The 24,050-nt window shown below is 39.2% G+C and overlaps 1 protein-coding gene across 2 annotated transcripts in view; it reads right to left on the bottom strand.

Moving 5' to 3' along the window:
• Nucleotides 1-24,050, bottom strand: part of WDR7 (WD repeat domain 7) — a 425,218-nt gene that overhangs the window by 171,365 nt on the left and 229,803 nt on the right. For both annotated transcript variants that reach the window (XM_006837515.1, XM_006837514.1), the window contains one exon: nucleotides 5,363-5,584. In XM_006837515.1, coding sequence (XP_006837578.1) covers nucleotides 5,363-5,584 — 222 coding nt within the window. The remainder of the gene's footprint in view (nucleotides 1-5,362; nucleotides 5,585-24,050) is intronic.

Genomic DNA, 24,050 nt, shown 5'->3' with positions numbered 1-24,050 from the left:
TGACTAGTGAATCTGAACCACCAACCCTGTGGTTAGCAGACCAATGCCCAACCCACAGCACCACCATGGCTCCTTAATGGACCTAGGAGGGGCCTTAAAAACAGAATAGTTCCCACTTTTTATTTTGTATAAACAGAAAGGGATCCAGAGGCCCACTGAGCTCACCAGAGGGTCCCATATGAGGCCTCGACTCTCCAGACCCCTTTAGCTTTGTATTTAATACAATTCTGATATGGTATGTAAAGGGTAACTCCCTCAAAGACTCATCTCTATTCAAACAGAAGTATGAAAATGTTTTATAAAACTGGATGGTTTTTGAATTATGCACTGTGTCATTCTTCCCTCTCATTTATGTGGATAATTGGGATTTAACTACCTTACAAGTTTTCATAGAATGGCTTTATGAGGAAGGTTAGAATTCACTATCTATACCTCTTATTACATTAGCAATTAAAGTTCATCAAATAAAGTATCTTAATGGTCTTATCTTAAAATGAGAATAATTATTACTTTCTCATTCACTCATAGGCCAGAATGAGTAAACATTTAGTAGTAGTAATGTACTGTACAGAGCTCTCTTGGTGCAGTGTTAAGCACTCAATTCCTAACCTACACGTTGGCAGCGTGAGCCCAAGAGATGCTCCACAGGAGAAAACTGTGGCGAGTCTATTTCAATAAAGATTACAACCTTGGAACCCCACAGGACTAGAACTCTGTCCCTACACGGTCGCTGTGAGGTGGAATCCATGCGATGACAATGGGTAAGCTGACATATTCGGAATACCGCATGAACAGACAAATTTGTAAATGAACTCCTTTCCTAAAATTGTGAGTGTAGAAACTTTCTCTTTAAACAAAATAATCAAGTGTGTGAGACTAGTGAGTTTTTAAAAAAAGCTTGGTCATGGTGGTTTAAAATAAATAATAGTAGGTTTCAGATAGTAATGGCACACACTTTATTGAATGCATTTAAAAACAGCTACACAGCAATTTTATTTTTAAATATCAGCGTTCAAATTATCCTCAAAATTATATCTTTTGGAAACATTAAAACTTACTATTAAAAAGTTTTCATTATCAACAAAAATACATGCAAGGGGTTACTGGTCAGACATTTCTCAATGCTTGTTTAGGAGATGGTGGCCAACAAATTTTGGAGTTACCAGACTGAATGATGACTCAATTTTATTAGCTTCTCATAGGCTAAAGCCAAAGGAGTCCTGGTTGTGCACTGAGATAAGCACTGGGCTGCTAAAAACAAGGTCAGCAGTTCCAATCTTCCAGTTGCTCATTGGCAGAAAGCTGAGGCTGTCTGCTTCCGTAAAGACCTGCCATCTTGGAAACCCTGTGTAGGGTGGCTATGCATCCACTGGACGGAGTGGGAGTGGCTAGTCTAATGGCAAGAGTCTAAGTGAGACAGTCTACGTATCTCAGGCATGGGCTGTCTACAGTGATGCACAGAGATCAAAGAGCCCTTTGTGGGGAGGGTGGGATTTGAGCAGGGTTTAACAAATGGGAAGCTGGGAACTTGAGAAAAGATAAATTGACTGTACTTGAAAGGTAGGGGTCAGCAGCATGTGGTGCTCTGCAGGCGAGGGAAAGCAGATGCGCCCGGTTGGAAATGGCAAGGGCATGGATTTTCAGGTCAAATGAAGCTTGAGGTCAAGTTGAGGATTTACCACGTTTTAACTTAACTACTTTAAAGAAATCTTCATTTCTATTCTGAATATCAAATAAAGTAAGCCGAAACCCAAACTCACTGCTGCTGAGTTGATTCGGACTCGCAGAGACCCTATAGAGCAGACCAGAACAGCCCCATTAGGCTTCCTAGTCTACACATCATTATGAGGCAGATTGACACAGCTTCCTCCTGCAGAGCAGCTGATGGGTTCAAAATGCCAACTTTTTGGTTAGCAGCTGAGTGCTTTAACCCCTGTGACACCCAGGCTCCTCAAAACTCAAATAAGGGACATAAGAGAAACTGTTGTTTAAGTTGCAAAGTAAGAGTACTTGTCAGACATCACCCCCTTCCAACTGGGAGCCACTGAAGGGTAGCAGGTAACATAAAGGTTACGAGAAGAGTTCTGGTGCCACTTGACTAATCGAGAGACAAAAACCGCCATTTGCTTTCTATGTCCACTAGCCTATGTGTGTAAGATGCCAATAATGGAACGCTTCACTTTATAGGGCTATTATGAAGATCAATCATTAATGCGCATGAAGAACGTAAAATGCGGATCTTAAGCGCTAGCTGTTTTATTGCTGCTGGTGGTTCTGTTGGTATTGCTTTCTAATCTCGATGTCAAGTAGAGATCAAGACATTATCAACTATTAATAAGTACTTGTTGAATGAAGAATCTTTTAAAAAGAAAGCTGCAGGTGTGCCAGTTAAATCTCGTTTGTTGTTGTTGTTATTGTGGCTGTCAAGTGAGTTCCAACCCAGAGTGACCCTATGTAGGATTTCTAAGGCTGCAAATCTATACACGAGCAGAAAGCCTCTTTGTTTACCCACATAAGTCGAATAGAGGGCTTTAATAACAACAGCCGCTATCCTGTTCCTCGGCTTTACTACAAAAGTATGTGAAAATAGTCCACTGAAGTTCTATGCTGTCACAACTAACAAGATAACGTATAAGTATGTGTATTTTCTCCTTGCTTAAAGGCCAAAAAGCTCAAAAGAATACACCATATTTTGTTCTGCAAAGAGTATCTATACTGAGCACGTATATATTTGGCTTATAAAATAACACAATTTTTTCTATTAGAAAAGATTTTGCTCTGTACAATAAACAGTGGGCTGTGAACCACAAAGTTGGTGATTTAAGCCCACCAGCAACTTCACAGGAGAAAGATGAGGCTTTCTGCTCGCACAAAGATGTACAGCCTCGGAAACCCTATATAGGGTCACTATGAATCAGAACCAACTCGACTTAACAACAACACAGGAACAATGGGGACCTTATCTAAGGGAGTCTGTAACACCAAAGGAACAAAAAGAGCCCTTTAGAAAAACAGCCTTAGCTATTATTACTGTAACAAGCATAGAGCTGAAGGCACTGGTTGTTGTTGTTGTTGTTGTTAAGTGCCATCGAGTCGGGTCCGACCCATAGCGACCCTGTACAGGGTTTCTGAGGGTGTAAATCTTTACGGGAGTAGAAAGCCTCATCTTTCTCCCGCGGAGCGGCTGGTAGTTTCGAACCGCTGACCTTAAGGTTCGTAGCCCGATTCGTAACCACTACGCTACCAGAGCAGCTGAAGGCACTGGTATGAAGCTATAATTGCAAGATTTAAGTCATTTTTAAGAACCATTACTGAGGTGATTTTTTTTTTTTTAATTGTAAAGATTATTCACCATTCCTGTTCTTTTCAAACATGCATGTATACATGTATACACACACATACACACATGCACACAAAGATGAGGGGAGGGGCCTTCAAAAAGTTTGTGGAAAATACCATCTTTTAAATCGCATTTTTCCATTTACTTTTTGAAGCCCCCTCGTGTCTGTGTGTATAATCAAAAGAAGAGAAAACACTGGTGTTCTGCACCAATTCTTCACTTTAAAACCGTATGCAACACAAGCTGCACATTGTTCAAATATTATTTTACTATTTAATTACCATGAGGCTCCTCTCTCATAAGTATTGGCTAGACACGAGCAAAAATGTACAAACACAGGGCTCAGCAATGTGATCGTTAAGAAAAGCATATTAAAAAACAAACAAATGTGTTTTAGTTTCAGGGGACGCCATGGTCAACTGACACAATAGAGTGTACAAAGACAATGTCCTACATCCTGCTCTGGTGAGTAGCATCTGAGATCTTAAAAAGTCAAGAGTGGAAATCTAAGGTGCAGACCTTGGTCTCTCCATGTGTGGAAGAAAGAAGAGTGATAAGAATTGAAGAGGCCTGGAATGAACTTGTCCAGTGGACTAATGGAGCATGGGAGCATCCGTCTCTACGACCCTGAGACCAGAAACACTCAATGATGCTCAGCTGCCACTACCAACTGCCCTTCATGGGATCACATTAGAGGGTCCTGGATAGAACGGCATGATGTGTGAAACAGAACTCAAAGTTACTTATTTAAAAAAAAGACTGAGCTTACTGGTTAGAAAAAGATTGGAGGCACCTGAGACTGTGGCCCTCGGACACCCTTCATGTCTGGAAAGGAACACACCTTCTTTCAGCCAAGTGGTAGACAGGCATACAGCGGGAACAACTTTCAGTCAAGCAGTAGCTAGGTATCAAGGCGGAACACGGTTCAGCCAGGCAGTAGGTAGGTATACACGGGAAACAACAACACTAGTAAGGCAAGCTCACTATGAACGATGAAATGGGCAATCATTCCAAATCAAAGGGGCAACATGTACCTAAGGACAACGGCAAGATGGATGGGAAGGTGGGTGGAATGGAAGATGGAACCACAGGGAGGCAGTGGGACAATTGTTGTTGCATGGAGGGGATTTCAATCATTGAGATGAAACAACCTGTATGCTTTGTTGAATGTAAAACGGATGATCTTTTCTGTAAACCTTCACTCAATTCACAATAAAAAGAAGAAAAAAAAAAGACCATGATTTCACTTTTAAAAAGAGGTTTGTTGTTGTTGTTGTTAAATGCTTTCGAGTTGATTCCCACCCATAGTGACCCTGTAGAGGGTTTCCAAGGAGAAGCTGGTGAGCTTGAACTGCTGACCGTGCTGTGCTGTTCAAACAGCTTTGCAGTCTGGAGCATTAACCCACAACACCACACCAGGACTCCCAAAAAGAGGTTTGAGTAACTATAAATAAAAAGCAATGTGCCTTGGAAATGTAAAGGTAGACATTTTGTAGCAAGGAGGCGAGCGATTAACTTTGCAGTCTAGGAGCGGAGGTCCCTGGGACCATCAAGGGAGAAGAGCGGAGAGCGGGACCCTACCCAGTGAAGCAGTGACACCAGAGATGGAGGCAGAGACGATGATGTGGAGAGATGAAGTGGCTGGGGACTTTAGACCCAGAGAGGGAGAGGGGCTGTGTGCTGATGACCCGTGGGGGAGTGGGGGGCAGGGTGTACCCTTTGGTTAGTTGATGATGCATGGAGGGGATTATAACCATGGCAATGCAATGAAATGATATGATAGGATGCATGTAAAACTAATGTTCTCCCTTGTAAACTATCAAATAATTCACAATAAAACATTTTAAAAAATAAAAAAAGCAATGTGCCAAAATGATTATGTTTCTTAATTCCATTTAAACTGTAGATGAGCTAAACATCAGGATTTGTGTGTGTGTCTTTGTATGTTATAGAGAGACATTTTGTTGATGAATAATATGTACTGAGAAGCAATAGATCAGTATTAAAAATATAAGAACTTACAAGTATGTCTGGCCAGTGAGTAGTTGGATCCACCACTAGTCAAGCCAAATCCCTCCGGAATTTGACTAGAGCTTCGAGGTCTGGTCAGCAGCTTGGGAGGTTCAATTTCAGCACCAAATTCAGCACCTATCACTCCCAGTAAAACAATAGCAGTAGCTTGCTTCCGCCTTTCCTCATAAGATGTGGAAATTTTTTTCATTTGCGGGACACTTGACAGGCAACCTGAAAACCAAAACAGGAGGATGTAAATTTAAAGACTATCAAGACAGAAAGTCACATAATTATAAAAACAACCAAGATTAATGTCAGCTTTTTCAATGAATGGAGCTGGGTCAATTGGTTATCCAATTGCAAAAGAAAACAGTTAGATTCCTACCTCGCAGTATGCACAAAAATAAATTTAACTTGGATCTCAGAACTGAATATAAGAATTAAAATGACAGATCTTGAAAGAAAAAACAGGTGCAGATATACATGACCTTGGGTTAGGCAATGGTTTACTAAATAGGATACCGAAAGCATAAACTACTTAAAAATTATAAACTGGGGTTTATCAATATTAAAAACCCTTGTGCTTAAAACAGTACAGTCAAGAAAACAAAACAACAAGCTACAGACAGAAATACAACAGTGTCAATCATATATCTAATGATGGACTGGGTGACAAATACATAAGGAACACTTAGAATTCAACAGCAAAAGAAAAACTCTTCCAACAAAATTTTTAAATGGGCAATTGACCTGAACAGCCATTTCTCCAAAGCATACATATGAACAGCCAACTAGCATCAGAAGAAATGTGCAAGATTGTTAGTCAATTGCTGTTGTTGTATGCCTTTGAGTCGGTTACTCAATTGTTGTTGTTAAGTGCTGTTAAGTCAGGTCTGACTCATAGCAACCCTGTATAGGATTTTCCGAGGAACAGTTGGTGGGTTTGAACCACTGACCTTGTGGTTCGTAGTCCAGTGCTGATCCTACAGTGTCACACACCTCAATTTTGTTGTTGTTGTTAGGTGCCATCGAGTCGGTACTGACTCATAGCGACCCTATGCACAACAGAATGAAACATGCCGGATCCTGAGCCAACCTCACAGTTGTTGCCATGCTTGAGCCCACTGATGCTGCCACTTTCCCAATCCATCTCGCTGGGGGTCTTCCTCTTTTTCTCTGAGCCTCCACCTTACCAAACATGATATCCTTCTCCAGCGACTGGTCCCTCCTGACAATATGTCCAAAGTATGAGAGACGAAGTTTGGCCATCTTGGCCTCTAAGGAGCACTCTGGCTGCACTTCTTCCAACACACATGTATCTGTTGGTTCTTTTGGCAGCCCATGGCACTTTCAATATTCACCTCCAACACCATATGCATCAATTCTTCTAGGGTCTTCCTTATTTGCTGTCCAGCTTTCGTATGCATATGAGGTTACTGAAAATATCATGGCTTGGGTCAGGCCGTCCTCAAGCTAACACCTCAATAGGAAAGTGCAATCAAAAATCACTTTGTATCCACTGTTGTTGTTGCTATATGCCGTGGAGTCGGTTCTGACTCATAGTCATAGAAACCCTGTAAAGGGTTTCCGAGGCTGTAAATCTTTATGGGAGCAGAGAGCCTCATCTTTCTCCCTTGGAATAGCTGTCAGTTTCTAACTGCTGACCTTGAGGTTCACAGCCTGATTCTTAATCGCTACACTACCAGAGCTCCTTCCACTAGAATGGTTGAAATACAATAGGCAGACCATCACCAATACCTCAAGTGGTATTGAGGCTGTAGAGTAGTTAGAACACTCATTTATGGCGGGCAAGAATATAAAATGGTGCAAATACTTTGGAAAACGGATGATCCAGAACTCCTTCTCCTAGGTGGAATACCTGAGAGAAATAACAACAAATGTACATACAGACTTGCATATGAGTGTCCACAGCAACACTGTACACAATAAAAAATCAAAATATAGAAGCAACTCAAATGTCCATCAGCTGATGAGTAGATAAACAAAATCCTGTCTAGCCATACAAGAGGGAATTACTCTGCATTAAAATGGAATACAATGCTTATTCCTTTTTATTGCATAAATAACATGCTACAACATGGATAACTTTGAAAACATGCTAAGAGAAAGGAGTCAGTCACACACACACAAATCCTAAGGCATGGTTCATTTATATGCACTATCCAGGGCAGGCAAACATGTAGAGACAGAAAATAGACTTAGTGGTTGCCTAGATATAATGGTTGTTCTTGTCAAGTGCCATCAAGTCGGTTCCAACCCATAGCCACCCTGTATGGGTTTTCCATGGAGGAGCTGGTAGGTTTGAGCTACCAACCTACATTGAGAAGTCCAGTGCTTATCCTACATTGCCACACCAGAACTCCTGCCTAGGTGTAGGGTGGAATAAAGAAGGGATTGAAACTGACATTGCAGCCCAGCATTTACCCACAATGCCATACCAGGGCTCCACAGGGGGAACTAGTCTCATGAAATAACAAATATTTTTGAACCCACCAATGAAAAGCCTTAAGACACAAGCAATTAGTCAGATGAAATTAAGACATGGAAAAAGTTAGGTTGTTATCAAAACCCTAACACTAAACTGTGCTTAGGGCCTGACATTAAAATTGTTCTCCCTAAACTTTTGTATATCCCTCTGAAGAGGACTCTACGTGAGAACACTCATCTAAAGAGAGATTAAATGATTGAAATTTTAAATAAATACTGGCGGGGAAAATTTTCTGAGGCAGCTGAACATATGGCCTTTTAGTCTTCTATTTATCCTGATTAAAACTCTGGGAAACATCTTAAGATTTTGTCTGGGCAATACCTTTTTGCCTTCCGGACCTATGCTTGAGTGGCAGTTAGACTTTATTCAACTCCCATATTTGAATGGCTATAAATATGTCATGACAATGATTTGTAGATTTTCAAGTTGGGTAGAGGCTTTGTTCCTGCTGTCGTGTAACTGTTGCCTTGGCATCAAAAACATAATACACACTTGGGGAACACTGAAAATTCTTTGCAGTGACCAAGAAACTCATTTCACTGTACAAGTCATTCAAGAATTATGCCAGAACTTCCCCGTGTACCAGAGACTACATTGTCCTTACCACCTACCATCAGGTGGACTGGTAAAGAGAACTAATGGTATGACGGAAGCTCACTAAGTTTTCCAAATGCTTAGGTTTGTCCTGGACTAAAGCTCTCACTTAAGTACATGTAAAGTTAAAGGATCCTCTTTGGGATCTCATAAACTCACTCCTTATGAAATCCTTATTGGGAAGTCTATGATCCTCCTGTACATTGACTCTACCAACCGTAACCGTACAATCGGAACTACTAAAATATTATAAATCCCTAAGAAATATTTTTCATAAATTAAAGAGGCACTTGAGGAACAGAAGTCTGATTTTTTTGTGGCCTTCCATTAATGAAACTTGATATTCCACAGTGGCAGATCATTATATCAAAACAGATCAAAATCTCCCAGTTGGTGCCCAACGTGGAGTGCCGAGCATTTAAAAAATGATCCATTTGTAATGACTCATTAATTGTGGACTGACTTGAAGAAGTCAATATTCAACTCCATTTCCTACTTTTTACACTAGTACAGGTATGTTATGTGGCCCATTTGAATGTCTTTATGATTTAGGAAAAAGTCCAGTGATGCACCCTATACTTGGGACTTGCCATATTTACATGGTTGGGGTATGTTAGGTGAATGCACCTTAGGTATTTTGGGAGTTCTCATGAGTACCCATTCATACAATGACAACTTACTATGGAACAGTGACCTGAAATTAATGCATTTACAGAAAAGAGAACTTGTCTTCTCAGATAATCTCATTACTGATGGATCTAGGTAAGGCAGATCATTTCCCCAAGCATTTGTTTCCATTTATGGCACATTACAAATAGAAAAGCTATTCAAATGCACCTGCCACTTTGGCTGATAATGTTGCTGATGGAAAGGCAACTCAACAGAAGTCCTTAGACTTCTTTGATAAAATTGTTTTATTTACAATAGCCCTTGATTTCCTATTAGCTCTACCAAGAGAAGTTAGCGCTATTGCTAATACCTCTTGCTGTTCATAAATAAAAACTTCTGGAGATGTTGTTATTGTTGTCAAATGCCATCGAGTCAATTCTGACTCATAGACAATCTGTTAGGGTTTCTGAAGAGCCACTGGTGGATCTGAACTGCTGACCTTTTGGTTAGCAGTACACCGCTTATCCTACAGCACCACACCAGGAGCCCTCTGGAGAAACAGAACAGGATATTACCAAAATATGTCCAAAACTCTCCTGGTTATAACCCAGTCCCCCCATGACCAATAACTTCCTTTTTTGATATTCTTGATGGTTACTCAAAAGTGTCAGATACAGAATATACTTTTTTCTATTACCTTGGCTATTCCTTTTAATAACTGTAACTACAGGGCTTGTGAAATGTACAATATACTGCGTTTCTCACTGCCATAGTCAGTCCTCAAGGTACCTAGACATGTGATGAATCACAGTGGGTCAGAACTGACTCAATGGCACTTAACAACAATAACAACAACAAGAATTTTGCTCAAGAGAAAGAAATTTAGTTCTGGAATCAGATCTTTTTGGAATGCCAACTTTTTCCTCTAAAGTAACCCTGTTTGCAACACCTTCCCCAGTGAGAGCCAACTCAGTCAGAAGATGAAGTCTGACGCTATTATAAGGTAACTCTGGATGGTGCCCAGCGACCTCTAGCTACAACCTGACCAAGTGACCCAATAATAAATGGTTCAGTAGGAACAAAACAACAACAAGGTTCAGTTCAGATTTTAATTTTCATCCTGTGAAAAACGGACAGCTACTGAAGAGAGGTTTTAGACCACAGGATGTCTTAGAAATAACCCTGAGCACAATGTGGTCTGTTGGATCTAGAAAGCAGAGGAAGCAGAGTGATCCATTAGGGGTTCCTGTAGAAATCAAGGTGAGACACTAAGATTGATTTGATCTTGGGATGTTAAACAGAAGATGCAGAGAATGGATAGCTTCAAGACACATGAGGAGATGTGGGTAGTTGATGAAAATACTGCAGGATGATTTGAGATCACAGACTCTGAATCCTCCTAAAAATCCTACTGGTCTAAAATAAAACAAACATGTGTTGTCAAGAAAAGTAGGTACGGTCTCTCCAGAGTTGCATACAAGTCCTAGGGTCCATGGAATTTTTTTTAATATTTTACATTTATTTCATTATTTAGCTTAGCTGAAAGATATTTATCTGGGAAAAGACCTAGCTGAGTTTAAGACAGAAATGGCAAGACATTTCAGAGAATTTAGGGTATAGAAAAGAATCATTGAGTAAGAAAGTAGTATCAAATTACTTGAGGGGGGAAAAAAGAGTAGGTTGGTATTCATCTAAGGTGCATCTATAGGTCTTACCCTGTGCAGAGGAAAGAAGAGTGATGAGAATTGCAGATGCCTGGAGTCAATTAGTCTAATGGACTAATGGAACATGTGACCATCAGTCTCCATGACTCTGAGATCAGAAGAACTAGATGGTGCCCTGCTACCACTGCCAACTGCCCTGAAAGGGATCACATTAGAAGGTCCTGGATAAAGTGGGAGAAAATGTGGGACAAAACTCAAGATTATAAAAATGGTAAGGAAATAAAAAGACAAACCTTAATTGGCCAGAAAGAGACTACAGGGACTCGAGACTATGGCCTTTGACCACCCATCATATTTGGGAAAGAACTTAACTTCTTGGATCAATTCCAGTCAAGCAGTAGATAGGAATATAGAGGGGACAACAACACTAATGAGGTCTGTAATCATGGAACGTTAACCACTCAAAATCAAAAGGGCAGCATTTACCTAAGGACAAAATTTAGATGTTTGGGAATGGAAGTCGAATGGAAACAAGACTCACAGGGAGGAAGTAAGGTAACTGATTTACATGGAAGGGATTGCAATCACTGAAATGAAACGAAGTATATGATTTGTTGAGTGATCATTGGCTCTGTAAACCGTCACTCAATTAACAATATAAAGCTATAAAAAAGGGAGGATTTTATAAAAAAACAAATAATTTCAAAAAGTAGTTATTTAGATTCCAAGGAAATTTTGGTACAATTTTGAATGTTAAAATGATTTGTTGGATGATCCCAGGACCATCAAGAAGGAAGAGCATGAATGGAGTTTGAGATCCCTCCCTAGGAAAGCAGAGCCAGTGGCAGAGGTGGTGGCATGGAGAGACAGAGCAGCTGCGGGCTCTAGGCCCAGACTGAGAAAGGCTGTGTGCCTGTGGGCAGGAAGCTGGCTGGCAGAATGTGCCCTTTGGACATTTAAATGAATTTATATTGTCTGTTTTGTAAGTGCACATCAACTATTTTTGTTTTATTCGTTTATGAAATCTAAGCTGTAAATGGGGAACCACAGGGAGGAAGCAGGATAACTGTTGTTGCAGAGAGGGGACTGTAATCATTGAGATGAAACAAAGTATACGGTTTGTTGAATGTAAAACTGATGATCTTATCTATAAACCTTCACTGAACTCACAATAAAAACTTTTTAAAAAATGATTTGTTTTAGGCTCCAAATGTCATTTCTTTTGTTTTGTGGTGTTTTTATTTTATTTTATTTTTTTGTTTTGTTTTTTAAACGTTCTGGAATGTTTCCATATGTTTTTAAATAGAGTATGAGCCCAGAGAGAACAAAGTCACCTCAAAATTATTCTAATTATTTCATGTGGAATTTCAATGATTGCTCAATTTTTCTAATTTGTTTAATTTGGGATAGAATACTTCAAATATAGAACAATCTACTTTCTAAGGAACCTATCCAATGTTTAAAATTATACTGGTGATGGTGGTGTTGGTGGTGTGCCGTGAAGTCGGTTCCAACTCACAAAGACCCTGTACAGGGTTTCTGAAGAGTGACTGGTGAGTTTGAACTGACGACCTTGCAGATCAAATGGACTTTGCAGTCCAGCGCATTAACCCACAGTGCCACACCAGGACTCCATATTTCTAATAAACTCCATATATTAAAATGTTCTTAAAATTACTTTCTATTAAGAAATAGCTTCGAATCTGGCACCATATTATTTCCTCTTCATGGAATTGTTCTTGTTTTTTTAAAGACAAAACGAAAATGTTCAGGAAAAGAACTAGCTGGGACATGCTACTACAGATTCCAAACATGGCACTGATACGGTATGGTTATGACAGCTAAACAGGAAGAGGAAACCCAAAAGCCTAACCCTGCTAATGAGGAAAACCAAAAATCAGTAATCCCTGCCTGCAGGTTGAGAAAGGTGAAAACAGACCCTACTTCTAGAGGAAGTGATATGTAACAGTTTGGTAGTCTAGCTCACTGAACGCGCTGAAAACCAAGTGTATTTGTGGAGAAGGAGGAGAGCGGAGGGAGAGCTCTGTGTAAAAGCACCCCATTCCCAGGGCTGGTTTTTACTCTTCACACCTCCCCCGCATCTCAGCAACAGCCTACTCCATAACAATAGTTCAAAGGAAAGCTCTATTCTGCAGGTGCACTGATTGTTCTGTCAGCTGACCTCTGCAGAAGGGAATTGCTAACCGCTGCCTTGCTCCTTTGCTGACAAATGAATGATTGCGGCTCCATCTATTTTCACTATGGCTGCCTCTAGCCCAGGTGCTCAGACAGAGAGCCCGGTGTGACATCTTAGATCAAGATGAATTGGCACAAACTCCTGATCCAAGATTGTTTTATACCATTTAATTTAGTTTCTTCCCCTGCTTGGATGAGCACAGCTCTGGTTATGGATTTCTATTCTAATGTACTGAAGCAGGCCCTGAAAGAAGCCAATGCAGCAGCTGCTAGAGCAGGGGACTGCAGGGAGACTGATCAATAGGCAGGCATTGACCCCAGCCGCTCAGCCTGCAATGGCCACTGTGGAGGGGCGGGCGGGGGAGGGGCGCAGGAGCACGCTGGGGCTGCTTCCAGAAGCAACTTCAACAACAGGGCCAGGGAGAGCTCCCGCCTTCACCCCTTTGTCCCCCACCTTCCATGCGTCCCTTTTCTTTAATTACCTCAATCCTGTCTTGACTCCCACTCGTGAAGAAATTCAGACTTGAGGAAAGTTTTCAAAATGGACTTTTTTAAGACAGCCATTTGTAAAATTTTATCCCTAAGCTGTTAGAAGCAATCCTAACAGGTGCCCCCTGCTTAGTGGCTAAAGGACGAAATCTTAATTAGCTGTCAAGGGCATCACTTGGTGTAATTTCAAGATTGCCATGCGCATACGCTCATCAAAACACTGCCCGATTGGCTCTAAATACTATGCAGTAGTTTTTATTAGTCCTCGGATCTGAGAAGAGGATCTCTCTTTGTTAACAAGGGAAGAAGTAGGAGCAAGAAAAGGATCCCCTTTAGGAGAGGTTGACTGATTCGACTCCTGTCGGGTTCTGCTGTCCTGCCATGCTAACAGTTACACACTGATCTGTGAGTCTTTAGATTTTCATGTTTGGAAACATCTTTAAATAACCACCTTTGCCTGTGTGTTCTCTTCAATAACAGAAGAAAGATGCAATTAGTGCACTGCTTTCTGACAAATAAACTGACAACCAAATGGGAGATTTTGGGATATTAAAAATGAAATGATTCTCTAAAAGGAGACATTTCTCCAGTTTCATTTGTCTCATGAAAATTTGGTATTTTTTCACAGAGACATGCCTCCATTTAATCATGCTAAAGGGTGACATGGAGATCCATTTTCTTGACAGGACGGTTGATCACCCTATCACAGTAAGAAAATTAATACCCTCAACTAGCCCTGTGTGAGAAAACGGAAGCTCCTTGCAATGGCAAGGGACATAAATGTTCTACGTTTTAAGCAGCAAACAGAATACAGGTTCTATGTGAAAAAGATGTCTCTTCATTACTGGGTTACTGTTAACAAAATATGAGCCTTTGATTTCATTAAAACAACCATTTAATTCATACAGTGTTCCTCAATTGTACATAATTGTCTTTAGATGTAGCATAATCGACTCCGGATTTACACTAACAGGAGCAAACACGTTACTTACTGCTTAACTAGGAGTCAGGTAAAATATTTGAGAAGTTGAAGCTATTTAAAGGGCTAAGGAATATTGATTACTTCATTTACAGAGCAGTCAGCGAGTGCAACCAAGAGGTCAAGAAATAGTTAACAGTTTGAAGCACTTTACTAAATAACTCTAAAGATCATGTTAATTGGCTTTGTGCAGTTCCAGGGTAAAATTAATTTTATCCTGGCTAACAATAAAAGGATTAAAAGACATATTAAGTTCTTCAGTCTTAACTGGAATAGGAATCAATGGATTTGAATTAAAGCTAAAGGCGGTTTTATGAGAGATGGACTACTAGCAGATACTTTATATCTGCTATTAGCCACATATTGATGGCGCTCTGTTACTGTATTAGGTATTAAAATCTTAGATAAGTGGATGCCACCAATGGACTACTTTGGAGAATATACTTTCAGAACTGTCTGACTTAACCTGAAAAACTGTTTTAGAAAATTTGATTCTTTGTTTATGGTTGAGTATCAGGAGGCTCTGTGTTGTTGCCTTATAAATAAGTTTGTAGATTCTAGCAAAAAATAATGGAAGTGTGTGGTTGAAGTCAATCACAGTAATTACGATTTAAGATTTTTAACTATATTTAAAACAGATCACCCTCCCAAATCAAACAAACAAAAACTAGCAGCACATTCAGACAGGCTTTAGCATATAAATTTTTATGCCAGAAATTACTGGTGCATGATAGAGTCTAAATGGTATTCATAATACAATGAATATTTTCTGAATTTGATATAAATTCCAATATGCCCTAATACATCACTTTGGAAATGCATAACTATTTGATAATGATAAATGAAAATAAAATTTTTAATGTTTTTCTGTATTCTTTCAATTGTTAGTAATATATCTTAGAATTATATGAATATAGGAATAAATTGACTTTCATATGTGCTGCCTGTTGTTAAGTGCCATGTAGTCAGTTCTGACTGATAGCAGGTTTCAGAGGAGCGGCTGGTGGGTCTGAACCGTCAACCTTGTGGTTAGCAGTCCAGAGCTTATCCTACAGTGCCACATCCGGACTCCATGTGCTGCCTGTTGTTATTGTTGGTGTTAAGTGCCATTGAGTTGGTTCCGACTCATAGCAACCCAGTATAGGGTTTCCAAGGAGTGGCTGGTGAGTTTGAACCACCAACCTTGTGGTCTAGTGCAAAAGCAAAAATCACAATTTGTCTTTAATAAAGTACACATTTTATAACTTAATAAATAATCATAATCATGAATTTAAAAAAATATATTTTTTTCTAAATAAATGATCAGGAAAAAAAATAAGCTACAAGATCTTGCAGCAGAAAACTAAAGTTAGCATGTAATGAATACTTATAATAATAGTAACATGGATAAACTAAAAATGAGTTTCTATGCCTTATTTATCTATTGCTGCTATAACAGAAATACCACAAATGCATGCTTTAACAAACAGAAAGTTATTCTGTCATAGTTTAGGAGGCTTGAGCTCCAAATTCAGGAAGCTAGTTCTAGGGGAAGGCTCTCAGTCAGCTCTGAGGGAAGAGCCCTGTGTCCTTTTTGTATCTGTAGACCTCATAGCCCTTGGAGATTCTAGGTTGCTTCCTATTTCCTTGGTTTCTTGGCCCTTCAGCCCCTGGGGCTGCTTAGAGCTGCCTGGCCTCTGTTTGGCAAGTATTACAAAGCCCTTTAAACACTACAAATAAGTGCCCAGAGGCACCCTCTTCCACCAGTATGCTTAGTCCAGCCCCATGACTTGGTAAACCTAAGTCCATCAACAAGTGCAGGGATGCTCTCCACTCTGCCAGCAAGCCTCTACCTATTACCCAATTCTAACACTGCTTCCACGTTTTAGGTATCTGTTAGGTACAACACCTGGTACCAAATTTTGTCTTAGTTGTCTGTTGTTGGTGGTTAAGTGCCGTTGAGTCAATTCTGACCCATAGCGACCCTGTACAGAGTTTCCAAGGCTGTAAATCTTGATGGGAGTAGAAAGTCTCAACTTTCTCCCGCCAAGCAGCTGGTAGTTTCGAACTGCTGACCTTAAGGTTCACAGCCCGATTCATAACCACAATGCTACAAGAGCTCCTTAAACAATATGTGTTGTTGTTGTTGTTAAGTGCCGTGGAGTCGGTTCCAACTCATAGTAACCCTGTACAGGGTTTCCGAGGCTGTAAATCTTTATGGGAGCAGAACGCCTCATCTTTCTCCATGGAACAGCTGGTAGTTTCGAACTGGTGACCTTGCGGTTCATAACCTGATTCGTAACCACTACGCTACCAGAGCTCCTTTAAGTGCCATCTAGATAGTTCCAATTCATAGAGACTCAGTACAGGTCAGAGGAGTGACTGGTGGGTTCGAAGCACTGACCTTGAGGTCAGCAGTTGGTTAGCAGGCCAGTGCTTATCCTACAGAAATAACAGAAGTAGATGGCTTTAACAAAGATTTATCATTTCATAGTTCAGGAGGCTAGAAGTCCAAATTCAGTATGCTAGCGCAGACGGAAGGTTTTCTGTTCTATCTCTGTCAGCTCTGGGGGGATGTCCTGTGGTCGTTAAACATCTGTAAACCTGTGGTTCCTTGGAGACCAGGTGTCTTGGAATCAATTTTCCCCTGAATCTGGGATGTTCTCGGCAGACATGTGCCATGGACATGCTCTGTTCCCAGTTCTTACTTCTTGGTGGTTCTAAGGTCCCTCTTCTAAGCTTGCTTGTCTCTCCTTCTAGCTCTTGTCAGATAAAATTAATGCAGATCACATGTTACGCTGAATCAGGGCTCTGACCTGAGTAAGCATGCTGCATCACATCGTATCAGTGATTGACTGACTATATCAGATTGCAACATGGGAGATGATTACAGCATTACATAACTGCCAAATCACTGAGAAGCATGGCCCAGACCCATTTGACATGTACAAGGGGATTTCAAAAAGCTCATGGAAAAATTTAAATACAATTGCACCTTCCTATTAGCTTTTTGAAGTCCCCTTGCTTTGGGGGTGGGAGATATAATTGAATCCATGACACGATTAGGATTTTTTTTTACAATCTTGCTTTATTTGCAATGAAATATTTTTGCTAATACATTTTTAGTTCATTATTAAAGAATAAAAATTAAACTTAGTAAAGTAAAACTTCATTAATATCAGTTATCTTGAGGACAAGAGAACGTTCAGAATGATTTAAGACCTGTGATACTGTTTATAATACCTGAAAAGAGTTCAAATAACTTAACATATGTATTGTTCAAAGCTCTACAAATGTTAGTCAATAAAACAATAAAAGATTTCTATTTCCAGACTAGTAAACTATTCTTAGAAATGTATACCTTTATCTATTTCTAAGCCTCAAGAATATCTTAAACGTGATGTGGCAGGATCAGCAAATAGTATGAAAAACTTATATGCATATTAAGTAAAGAAGAGTCCTGGTGTGGTGCTGTATAAATGGTAAGCACTGGACTGCTAACTGCAAGGTCAGCAGTCCAAACCCACCAGCAGAGACCCTACACAATGCTACACAAAGCCAAAACCTACTCGATGCTACTTAACAACATTTAAGTAAAGATGAGCATAGAAATACATGGCAGTGAAATTTGTCCAATAAAAAGAAACAGAGTATCAAAAATAACTATATCTTTAAAAACAAGTTGAGTTTAAATTATTTTATAAATGTGCTTTAATTAATAGAATTAAATGATTATTTTATGGTCCTAATCAAATACTAGACTCCTGGTGTGGCACTACAGGATAATGCACTGGATCACAAGGTAAGTTTGAACCACAAGGTCAATGGTTCAAACCCACCAGCTACTCCTTGGAAACCTCACACAGGGTCACTATGAGTTGGAAGCGACTTGACAGCACTTAACAACAACAATCAAATATTATTCCTGGTGTGGGCTGGAGCCACAAGTTCGGCAATTCAAACCTACCAGCTGCTCCTTGGAAACCCTCTGTACGGTCTATATGACTCGATGGCACTTAACAATAACAGCAACAATCCAATATTAAAACTTTATCTACATACACATGTATGCATGTATGTCCACATAATTGTAGACACATGCTGTTGTTGTTAGGTGTCATGGAGTTGGTTTCAACGCAAAGGGAACCTGTAGGGGAGTTTTGAGGAGTGTCTGGTAAGTTCAAACTCACTGCAGTCCAGGAGCACATATGAGGGACCTTCAAAAAGTTCATGGAAAAATTCCATTACCATTCAATGCCAATTTGTCCATGAATTTTTTGAAGCCCCGTTGTATGCATATAATATTCTTATTTTGGGTACCAAGATATTACAGCTATTTGAGCTAAAACGATATTTTTGAGATTTGAAAACCTGCTGTCCATATTTTAGACACGCAGTGGGTAAATGCTTGCCTTCAGTAGTTTCCACTGTGTAAATAAATTGTTTCCACATATTTATTTAACCCAAACATTTTCCAAATCTGCTTGCTATTTTTAAGGTTACTTAAGAGTGATGCAATATATTGTCACAAAAACATCAACTTTTACTAGCTATGTAATAGCAGTACAAGCTTATCAACAAACAGAAGGGGAAAAAAGCAATAACTTAAAAGCAAGAAAAATTATTTAAAATATTAATTAACAATATTAAATACTGTTTCAAAAGCTTAACATTCTATTGATGAAGTTTCTGTTCTTTAGTTATCTAAGTATCCCAGTGCTAAGTCAATTCTTCAAAGATGAATTTGTTAAATGGAGACAGAAAAAGGCACAGAGTGGTAGAGGCCAGGGTGTGAGAAGCAAGGCAAAACTAGCCTCATTCTCCTGGCGGCGAATCAGGGTCAGACAGACTCACAGGGATGTCCCTATGGGTTTACACCATCGTAAATGTATGCAATTAAGTTCCTCTTTTCTAAACCATGGTACCACCTACAGTACTGCAAAGCTTGCAATCTTTACACAGTATAGCAAGTAAAGTTTGACAATATGAACATGCCAATTTCTACCTGTGGCCCTGAAGTAAACACAGTAGAGTAGGCATTCTTTCTGCATCTTTCTCACTCTGTCTCCTAGAGATCATAACCATGGGGACACTCACCACTCCTTGGCAAACTCTCACATTACTACCAAAGATGTAGGTGAGTGTATAGACACGTGGTATTCACTGTCAGCTGTGAGGGAGTCCCGTTGCATTAAAGACACTGTCCTGTTGCTTTGTAACGCATTGCCAGCGTTCTCCTCACAGCTACTGACAGACCAGATGGGATTTGCTCCCAAGTCTATGAGCCTTTTGCTGCTGTTCTTACTGCTCTGGCTATCCTACCCACCCCACACCCCTTTGGAAACAGATGCAAACAAACATGCTATTCATTTGTATGTATGCAAGACAGCCCCCTTCTGGAACATTATCGGTCCTGCACATGCACGGATGCTCTTTCTGCTGCAATGATTAAGCCATTTGGAAATGAAACCTAGAGCACATGTGTGTGCCTTTGACAAAACACACCAAATCTATTTCTTACTCAATTAGATAAAGCAAAATATATGAAAACTCCAAAATGATTTTCTTTTACAAAGGAAATCCTGTTTGTGTTTTGGTGTATGTGTGAAAACCTTTTCTTGACTTTTGACAATAGTGGTAGGATACAGTATTTGTCCTTGTGTGATGGACTTATTTCACTCGGCAGAGTATCCTCCTGGTTCACCCCTGTGATGAGTTCTTTCAAGTGAGAACGTATCAATTATTCTGTTCATTGGAACTCATTCATGTCTTCCAGGTAATTCATGTGAGAACTTTTTACTCTTCACTCAGACATTCTTATATGTCCATTTCTGCAAGTTCTGCATTATCTTATTTTCCCCTTTGTTTGGTGCCTGAATACTGTATAAGAGACTTTTCAAAAAGTCTGTGGAATATTTTCATCGTGTTTTAATTCCATTGTTCCACAAATCTTTTGAAGTCTCTTCACAAAGTTCAAGGAGCACAGAGACTCCATAGGATAAACACTGGACTGCAAACCAGGAGGATGGCTATTCAAGCCCACCAGCTAGCTGCTCTGCAGGATAAAAGATGAGGTGTTCTGATCCCACAAAAGATAGAAGGCCTTGGAACCCCGATACAGGGTCACTATGAGTCAAAATTGACTCCACGGCCCTTCATGACAACAATAACATACAGTGCAAACATTCTCATCTCAGTTTGGGAGAAAATGGAGATTTAAAAATATCAAAGACATTTCTACGATCTGAAATCTTTTAGCAGTGTCCAGTTTCCAGGTAAAGCAAGGTAAGGGCTGTCTTGTGCTTGCTTACTATTCTAGAGCAAACTTCAACCTTTTTCAACATCAAAGATTCTGCTTCCAGATTCTGCTGACATCTGTCCCGCTCCCAACCCTACAGGACCTTCCTATAGCATCTCAAAGCATCTTTTCAAAGTTACAATCCTTATCAGGGAAGGAAGACCCAGTAAGAAAGATAAGCATGATATTACTTGTACTTACTTACTAATCTGCAGTTAACACTTTCATATGGTTTCGCCACAAAATATGTGAAATTGTTCACTACAGATTAGAAAGTACAAGTAGGTATGTGCTTACCTTGCTTACTGGGTAATCTGTCCTTGATTTTTAGATAACAAGGGTAATCTGCCCATGCTATTAGGTAACTGTCTCTGAAAATACTCAATTTTCCTTTCACAGGTGAATCTGAAATACATACCCGGTTTTAAAGACTGTATAAATTGTAACATCAACAAGATAATTATTAGGTGGTGTTTTTTGTTTGCAGAAACACAGTGGTTGTAAAATTATGTAAGTCTGAAACACAGCAAATTATTCTCTTAGACAAAGTGTTCTCCAACCCTTTACTACAATGGTCAGAAAAGAACAGCTCCTTGTAATGCGATTAACTTAAAAATACTGGAACAGACGTGGGCTTGTTTAAAGACCAAATAGAACACATGAGACTTAGCATTTGGCAGACTGTTAGAATACATTCCATGAGGACGTTATACCTGTGCACTTCAGCGCAGTGAGAAATAAACTGTCATACCCCAGGTCATTTTTATTCATAAAATGACAAATCATTTATTGGATTCACTTACAAGTATTTTCACCTAGGTAATTATCTCTATCAACTCAACGATGTAAGGGCAGATCAAAAGGGATAGTTACTGCCTCGCGCCGCTCTACCTCTGAGGAGTTAACAAGTTCATTTATAACTAGTGTTTGTAGTACTCATGCTTTGGATTACTATACAGTTAGTCACAATAATGAAACCAATGACAGACATGTGATTAACAGTTAGCATGTTGTAGAGGTTTGCTTGGCGTAGAGAATTTTAAGGGATTTCTACTGATTGCTTTTGTTGTAGATTACTTTACAATCTGCTATATCTGGAGTTAAAAATGATTGCCTTATTTCACCTTTGTTTTTGTTTTTTGATTTTTTTTGCTTTTGTTCTTTTGCTTTCTTCACTATAAGGGAAGGTACTAACTAGAAATAATGAAGTAAACATAGTATCTTGGGAATTAATGCCAAACCGTTACAGTACTAGCAAACCTACAAAAAGGTCTGGTGGTTAAGCCTCAAGAAAAGCTATATACTAAATATATGAATTTCACAGTAATAAATACCAGAGATACATGAAACTTTATACCTTTCCATGCAGGGGGAGGGGGTTTGTATAGGGATGGGTGAGCATCCTGTGACTTACCTAAACAAGGAGCTCTGGTAGCGTAGTGGTTATGAATCGGGCTGTGAACTGCAAGGTCAGCAGTTCGAAACTACCAGCTGTTCCGTGGGAGAAAGATGAAGCTTTCTGCTCCCGTAAAGATGTGCAGCCTTGGAAACCCTGTGCAGGGTCGCTATAAGTCAGAACTGACTCCACAGTACTTAACAACAACAACAAACGAGATTATCTAGCATATAATACAGTTCCAAAGAACTAAACAGCAGTGCAGAGATTCAAAGGAAAAATTTAAAAATATGAAAGATAACCTTGACTTTTATTTTACTAATCATGAAGGAAGCAAAGTGTTCAAAAAAAAAAGGAGAAAAAGGTACAATATGCGAAAGTAAACTAAGAAATCAGGCTTAAAACTGAAAAACTGTTGATTTATAAACCACAAACCTAAACTGCAAAATATATCCTAATCACTAGCCCGCATTATTGGAGCCCTGGTGTGGCACCACAGGTTAAGCACTGGATTGTTCAAAGTTGGCAGTTCAAACCCACCAGCTGCTCTTTGGGAACCCTATACAGAGTCGCTATGAGTTGGAACCCACACAACAGCACTCAAGAACAACCAATGAAGTCCATATTCTCAAACTAAAGGAAAGCAGTCGGAGGAATACCATGTATCTGTGAGGGAGTATAAATAGTAGATGCCAAAGTTTTATTCCATTTCATGTTTTTGAGATATTTTTCTTAAAATTCTGTGACTATTTTTCTTCATGATGTCCACTTCTGATTTAATATGTTCTTCAGTTTATTTAGTAAATTTCCATGCTTGGCCAAGTTTAATGATTCATTCTGGATCAGGATTTGCCATTGGACATGTGAACAGATACATTCTTAAGGTTCTGGGGTTAAAATACTAATTGTAGGTTATTAGTGCCACTTATTTCAAAGAGAATTCTAAGTAGTTTCAGAAACTTTGAAGAAATAAAAAGCTTAAATTGCTATTAGATAGCTGCATATTTTTATTTCTGATCTCATGTTTGGACTTCCATCATTTTAAGCTTTATTTAGAGATGTGAATTATTTAAATTATTACAGATGATTTTAAATTGTTTTACATTTCTCCATTTCACGACAGAGACAATTAGTCTATCAAATTGACTCTAGTCGTTCTTTGGTAAATGTTTTTATTGTAGACCTTTTTGTTGTTGTTATTGTTGATCATGGGATTTCTTTCACTATCCATCTTCCCAAAGAATCACATACAAATATTAAAATTCATTATTAGTCTCTTTCCTGTAACTGCTTTATAAGATTTACTGTTAAGTATTTAACTCCACTGGTATATGCATCTGTGTTGTCTTTCTTGCACATATCAAAGAAAACAGCCTTTGGATCTTGAATTTTAGCACAGTCTTTTCAACGTTTAACCCAAGGGAGCACATATGCCTAGAGATACTGGATATCTTATAACAATGAATTTGGAAAAGCCACCACTCCTAAAATGAACAGAGAGAAAATGTTAATGTTTGAACATATCTAATGTTTGAACATATCAGATACCTAGTCTGTAACATGTCACACTATTTCAAAAGACTGTTTTTCTTTTCTAAGTCTGTTTCTGTTATTTGGTAACATGTCACCATTTACTCTAAATTCTGCCACCTCAGACTCTTTTAAATCTTTAGATTCTTAGGAGTCATGATGAGATAGCCTTATTCTCTTTTCTTATCTTAACTCAGCTGTTATTAAGTTGGACTGTTAAGTTGGATAGATATTTTTATATGGTTAAACCTAGACAATACATATATGTATTGATGATGAACACATACCAAAGGTAACCTAGGGCAGTTCTTATTGTACTTAACTGGGAAGGAAAATAAAATCAAGAGAAGACAACATTTAGTGAGAACTTCTGCAACCAACACTTGCCAGAAGACCACTAGTAACTGTGATACCACCAGTATCTGTGATACCACCAGTAACTGTGATACCACCA

Source organism: Chrysochloris asiatica, unplaced genomic scaffold, assembly GCF_000296735.1.
Source record: "Chrysochloris asiatica unplaced genomic scaffold, ChrAsi1.0 scaffold00021, whole genome shotgun sequence".
Classification (NCBI taxonomy): domain Eukaryota; kingdom Metazoa; phylum Chordata; class Mammalia; order Afrosoricida; family Chrysochloridae; genus Chrysochloris; species Chrysochloris asiatica.
This window is presented reverse-complemented; position numbering and strand designations above follow the sequence as displayed.